Below are 7,123 nucleotides of genomic sequence, written 5' to 3' on the forward strand. Positions count from 1 at the left end.
ATATTTACATATGTACATGCCTTTATTTAGACCTCTATAAATGCCCTTTGCCTCCTAGCTCTTTCCTCTATTTCCTTTTACTTTCCTCTTGTACCACTATCATGCTGAGCCTTCATGTGAGTTTCAGTAATTTCTTTTGGTTACATGACCCTTGATAAAACCCTACCAGTACTCCGACACCCTCCTCACCATTGATGTGGATCATTTGTTGTTCTCTTGTCCTTGGGTTAACACCACTTCCTTTCCCCCCAGCTCCCCTTCTCCCATGGCCCCCCCGAACTGTCGGTTCTGTTGTTTTCTCCTGCAGATTGTTCATCCAGCCTATTTTATTTAGGCAGACCTGCAGAGATAGTAACATGTACTAAAACAAGACAGAACAAAACCAAGCAACAAAAGAAAAGAAAATGACAACAAAAACCCAATGACAGAAAAAACAAACAAAAATCCCCACAATACAACAACAACAGCAAGAAAAGCTTTTAGTTAGTTCAAGGACTGTTTGTTGGCCTTTAGGAGTGTTTTCCAGTTGAGTCTGATGGGGTGCCAAGCCCTGGCCCCAAAGTCTATTTTTGGTATTCCCTGGGGACTTCGTTGTTCTGTTCCCTTTGCTGTTCTGTTGCACGCTGTTAGTGTTTTGCCTCGGTGTGGTGCGATCATATCGGGCACAGTTCCCCCACTCTGTCTCCAGTGTTGTCCCCTGTTGGGCTATGGGTCAGTGGGGAGGTTGTGTCTCATAGTGGGGCCGGCCATGTGGTCTTCTCTGTGGATTGGCTGCTCTGAGCGGGAATGTTGTTGTCAAGGCTTGGTGGGCCAGGATGTGCTCCACTCTCTTCCTCCCCCTTCATTTGCTTCCATGTGCTCTGATCAGACATGTCCCTCTCCCCGAGCTGCAGCTTCAGTGCTGTTCTCTGAAATAAATTCTTTTGGGTGGGGAGGGGCAGGTGTCCACGTAGTTGGGATTGGGGCCAGCCCCTCAGACCTCTCCACTGGTTCCCTAGTCCATGCCAGCATGTCACAACATGTCGGCATAAAATTATTTTCATTGCTACTTCATAACTGTAATTTTGCTACTGTTATGAATTGGGCGGCCCTTGTGAAAGGGTCATTCGACCCCCAAAGGGGTCTTGACCCACAGGTTGAGAACTGCTGATCTAGAGACATTGCACAGCAGATTGCTGACACTTTAATCTGGATGATGGGCTATACAGTGCCCATGTTTTCCATTCCATCGGGTGGTGCGGATTATTATTTGGAAAGGGTGTTAGGCCAGTTAAATGTGGGAACCTCAGATGTAATACATTGCTTTCTTTGTTTCTTTGTCTTTAATAACTGCCTGGAATGTAAATCTAGTCGTTCTGGTTTTCCTCCCCCCTCCCCAAAAGGATGTAATGAATCAGAATCTCCAGTTGCATGAGCTAGCCAGGTGATTTTTATGTTCAAATGTAGGTTCTGAGTCAGTATATCTGGCAGGGAAAAGCAAGTTCTTAGCAAGTGGGCCAAATAAGAGCTAGCCGGCTCAAAGCCCTGGTCCTATCTGGTGGCAGATAGGTTAGAGTCCAGCTAGCTGTGATTGATTAGTTGTTGCCTGCTAACAACTGAGATGCTATTCAGACTCTGGGAAGCTGGACCTGAGCTGAGCTGGACGGAGGAGCCAGCCTTTTGCTGGGAGTGTCTGCGCATGAGTGTGTGCCTGGACTGTAGGGCCTTTCCCGGTATCTGTTCACCTGCTGGCTCTGACTGGGTCACTCTCCTGTTGGAGGTGAGATTGCCTCCGAGGACCCAGCAAGGAACCGGATTAAGCATGATGTGTCTGTGCACTCTTAGCTATTCGGAGCCTTTGGATGGCACGTTCCGTGCGTGCGCTCAGCTGCTAATGGAAATTAAACTTTGCAAAGTGGCTTTACTGTATGAAAGAGCATTGACATTTTGTGTGTGTGTGTGTGTGTGTGTGTGTGGTTTTAAATATTATGGACAGAATGTTTTCCAAAAGGGAATATTTGAAAGAGCTGCATGAAAAGAATTCCAAAAGGTTAGCTAGGCCACCAAGAAAGGAGAAGCCCAGTTCCATTGAGCCCCTGATGCAGGTGGGCATTTAGTACTCACTGCGTAGGGAGGCGAGAGTGTGATGTTTACTTGAATTTTTTGAATATTAGCAAATCTACTTTTTTTTGGGCGGGGGGGGGGAAGATAGACTTCTTAATTCATGGAAAAATCCAAGCAAACACAATACTCTTGTTTCAGGAATCAAATTGGTTACATCCGTGATAAAAGACAATAGAGAAGCTCAATACCATTAGCTAGAATAAGACTAGGGGCTAACTGCAGAATAGACCATCAATTGTTCCTAGCAAGTTCAGGTTGAATCTGAAGAAAATCAAAACAAGTTCACACAGTGACAGGTATAATATAGGCATGTACATATGTAAATATACTTATATATAACAATAGGCACATAGATCTATGTACATATATTTATATGTTAAGTATTAAGGTAGCAGACGGACATTGGGCCTCTATTCAAGTACTCCCTCAACGCAAGAACATTTTGTTCTAATAACCCAGTATTCTGTGATACTCAACTTCCTGACAAGATCACTGAAGACAAATTGGGTACATAAGCAAATGTGGTGTAGAAAGCTGATGGTGCTCGGCTATCAAAAGATAAAACATCTGAGGTTTTAAAGGCTTGAAGATAAACAAGCGGCCATCCAGCAGAGAAGCAACAAGCCCACAAGAAAGAAGCACACCAACCTGTTTGATCATGAAATGTCGATAGGATCCCAAATAAACAATTATATCGATGTGAATGAGGGAGAGGGTGGAGTAGTGACCCAAAGCCCATCTGTAGACTATTGGACATCCCCTCACTCTAAAAGATCAAAGGAAGGGTCAAGCCAGCCAGGGTGTACCGATGAAACATTCAACATTCCTCTAGTTCTTTAATGCTTCATCACCCCCATCCCCCACTATCATGACTCCAGTTCAATACGAATTTGGCTAGACCAGAGCATGTACACTGGTACAGGTAAGAGCTCTAAACACACGGAATCTAGGACAGATAAACCCATCAGGAACAATAATGGGAATAGCAATACCATGAGGGTTGGGGGAAGGTTGGAGGAGAAAGAAGGAAACAATCACAATGATTGCCTTATAACTCCCTCCACCCAGGGTGACACACAACAGAAACATGGGTGAAGGGAGACAGCGGATGATGTAATATATGAAAATAATAATAATTTATAACTTATCAAGGGTTCAGGAAGGTGGTAGAGAGAGGGAAAAATGAGCTGATACCAAGGGCTCACGTAGAAAGAAAATGTTTTGAAAAGGATGATGGCAACTTATATACAAATGTACTTGACACAGTGGATGTATGGATTGTTAGACGAGCTGTTAAGAGCCCCCAATAAAATGATTCAAAAAAAAAAAGTCCTCAAGTGCCAAAATTCTACCTTAAGTACATCTGTTGGTCCAGTTGCGGAAATTTTGAACTTCGCATTGAGTTGTACTCCATACTGCAATCCTTGATCTTCATCAACAAGTCCTCCTCACGTTCACCAAGCAAGGTGGTGTCATATGCATACTGCAGGTTATTAACAAGCCTTCCTCCAATCCTAAAACTACAGTGTTCTTCATCTAATCCAACTTCTCGGATTATTACTGAGTTGAAACCATGCAGTATCCCCTTGTTCTGTGCACATAACCTCCTCCCGGTCGGTTACAGGGTTGCATGAGCTAAATGGAAGCACTCTGGAGTTCTCATTTTTGTGTGTTCTTCACACAGTCACATGCGTTTGCATGGTCAATGAAACAGAAGTAGACATCTCTCTGTTATTTCAGCCAAGCTCCATCTGATGTCATCAATGGTACCCTCGTTCCATATCCTCTTCTGAATCTAGCCTGAACCTTTTACAGCTCCCTGTCAATGTACTGCTACAACCATTGTTGAATGATTGTCAGCAAAGTTTTATTTGCATGTTCCATACTTTGAGCATTCTGTGAGGTCACCTTTCTCGGGAATGGGTACAAATATGGATTACGTCCAGTCAGTTAGTCAAGTGGCTGTGTTCCAGATTTCCCTGCGTAGACGAGTGAGTGCTTCCAGTGTTTCCTCAGCTTGTTGAAACATTTCTCTTGGTATTCCATCAATTCCTGGAATCTCGTTTTTGGCTAAATGCTTTCAGAGCAGCTTGGACTACTTCCTTCAGTACCATTGATTCTTGCTCATGCGATACCTCTTGAATTGGTTGACTGTTAACTAGAATAGAATGTCAGAAAAATGTTTTCTTCTGTTTTATTGACTATGTACAGGCCTTTGACTGCAAATCATAACAAACTATGGAAAACATTGAGAAGACTAGGAATTCAAAGCACTAATAGTGCTCATGCAGACCCCGTACATAGACAGACTAAGAGGTCATTGTTAAACAGAAGAAGGAACTACTGCATGGTTTAAAATCAGGAAAGGTGTGTATCAGCAGTGCATCCTTTCACCATACTTAACTCAATCGGTATGTGGATCAAATAACCGGATAAGCGGGACTAATAGGAAGAAGAACATGGCTTCGGGATTAGGGGACTACCCCTTAACAACCTGCAATCTGCAGAACCACCCCACCTGTTTGCTGAAAGAGAAGAGAGCTTAAAGCACCGACTCCTGGAGACTAAAGATTACAGTCTTCAGTATGGGTGATGCCTCAGTATAAAGAAAGCAGAAGTCCTCAGTGGACCAGTAAACAGCAGCATGATAAATGAGGAAGAGATCAAAGTCAAGGGTTTCATTGTACTTGGATCTACAATCAGCACTCAGCAACGATGCTAGCAGCCAAGCAATCTACTACTGTATCGCTTAGAACATAACTGCTGCAAAAGACCCCCTTAAAGTGTAAAGAAGCAAAGGTCCCCCTTTGAGGACTGTGATCTACCTCACCCAAGACCGTGGTGTTTCGGTCACCTCCTGATCGCGTGCTAGCTAGACAATGAATAAGAAGAGCGAAGAGCTGATGCGCTTGAACGAAGGCATTGAGACCTGTGTTGACGGACCGACCGTACACCGCCCGAAAATGAGCCCACTTGTGATGGAGGAACTACAGCAGAAAGTCAGGATGGCAAGGCTTCTTTTCACGTGTCTTGAACATTTTCTCAGGAGACACTAGACAAGGATCATCAGAAAAGAAAGACCCCCAGTGAGATGCATTGACACGTTGGGTGTGCAAACAGGCCCAGGAGTGTGCAGGACCAGGGAGTGTCTCGTCCGGTTGTGCCTCGGGCACCACTCAACAGCAGCGGCAACAGTTAGTTTTTGACCTTGACTCTCCCAGTCTGTGTCTCACATACTCACTCCATCTTCCTGATTGGTACCAATACTGTGCAGCAACACTGTCTCTCATCCTTGTCACACTGGACACATGTGTTCTCAGGTTTCAATTTGGCTTTTTATTTTGTTACTTGAGAGGTTTTCCCTATAGATTACCCTCTTGATTCTTCTTAATAATTGGGTAATAATTTAATTTGTTTTTTCTTAGAGTATTTAATATTCATTAATTTAACATGGATCCAAATAGGTTTTTGTTTTTATACTATGACCAGTTACCCCACCCTCTCACTAAGTACACCCCTTCTTTTTTATGTCTGTGTATCTTACTACCTGGCCTTGGCTATTTGGTGGGGGGAGAGGGTCAGTTTTAATCATTTATTTTGTAAATATTGGTCATAATTGTTTAGCTGTGTTTTAATTAATGCCCAGTAGGCCTGCTGGATTCCCGGGAGCCTTCTTCTAAGTCCTTCGCACTTTAAATTCTTGAGCCATCTCATTCGTGCTTTGCTCCAAGCGTTTTTGGTGGCTTGGGTTGATTCAGTCAGCCCACTGTGTAAAATGTCGAAGGGCCTGCTTTTCTCTCGTACCAGAAAGCCTTCTTTGAAAGGAAATTGAGCCTCTGCATATGTGCTTTCCTGGGGGCTGGCAGTTCTTCCCATGTTTAACTTGGTTTACTATGCATTGTTTTATTCTTGGAACAAAAGAGAGTGCCGTCTCTTCTAGCTGATGTAATCTGTCCATATGCCTTTTCTTACTGACTCTCTTCCTTCCCTCGCAGAATGGGTTCAGATGGCTCCAACTCTGTTTTCTAAATTTATTCCAAACATTCTCCCCCCGGCGGTGGAATCGGAGCTTTCTGAATATGCTGCTCAAGATCAGAAACTTCAAAGAGAACTGATGCAGAATGGGTTTATGAGGCAAGTGCTTCGTATTGTTTTTCGGTGCTTAAATACGCCACTGCCTTTGGCCGGCATGGCCTAGAGAGGGGCTCACCGTCTCAGGATGGGAATCCTGGGCAAGCCTCAGTGCCCTGAGAGCTGCTCCCAGTGGCGTCAATGCTGAAGATGGGTTTTGATTTTCTGAAAGGTTCTCTGCACTACGTCAGTTTTTATGATTTGATTTCTCATTGCTTGGGCATTTTGTCTGAGCAACCTCCAAGAACCCGTTCAAATCCAATGGTCTCATGTTACTTCTGAACATTTGAAAGAGTGTTCTAGAAGTTTTATGGTTAGTGGCAATGGGCTTTTATCCCTAACCTCACTAATCGGCTTTTAGAATGTGTAGTTCATATTTCCACTTTTACCTAAATTTCTAGTGTTCTTAAAAGGTATGCCACCTCTTTATATTGTGGAAATTTTACATTCCTTGGTCTTGATTTCTACATTTTTGTTAACTTTTCCTAAAATTTAGAATTTAGTGCCATGCCCATAATTCCAGAAAATTTTGGAAAGTGTATGGTTTCAACTCAAGTAAATGAAACATAAAAATGATGTAACTCCCTACAGGGAACCATGGGTTTGTGTCACCATCCGCTTTCCCCTAGCCCTTCCTGGCTACCAGGCACTTAACATTCCTATTTGACCCCTCCCTCGGGTGGACTTTCCCTTCCAAAGTACTAAGGCAAAAAAAAAAAACCTCAGGAGAGGCAGTCCTGCGTTACAGCGAATTTGTCCCGGATCATTTTGATGTGTGCCAGAGTGTATTAGTCTGGGTACTTTGGAGAAACAAATCCACAGCAACTCATGTATAAGAGAGAGTTCTATGCAAAGAAAATGTGCATCACGAAAACATCCCAACCCAATG

General features: G+C 43.5%; 1 protein-coding gene across 1 annotated transcript in view; it reads left to right on the top strand.

The window, feature by feature from the left end:
* The window catches only part of CACUL1 (CDK2 associated cullin domain 1), a 71,834-nt gene that overhangs the window by 56,724 nt on the left and 7,987 nt on the right, over positions 1-7,123 (top strand). Inside the window, exon 7 of the mRNA XM_004700905.4 lies at positions 6,099-6,237. Coding sequence (XP_004700962.1) covers positions 6,099-6,237 — 139 coding nt within the window. The remainder of the gene's footprint in view (positions 1-6,098; positions 6,238-7,123) is intronic.

The sequence above is a fragment of the Echinops telfairi genome, unplaced genomic scaffold (assembly GCF_000313985.2).
Source record: "Echinops telfairi isolate 266 unplaced genomic scaffold, ASM31398v2 ScPeMD7_70;HRSCAF=299, whole genome shotgun sequence".
NCBI classification, from domain to species: domain Eukaryota; kingdom Metazoa; phylum Chordata; class Mammalia; order Afrosoricida; family Tenrecidae; genus Echinops; species Echinops telfairi.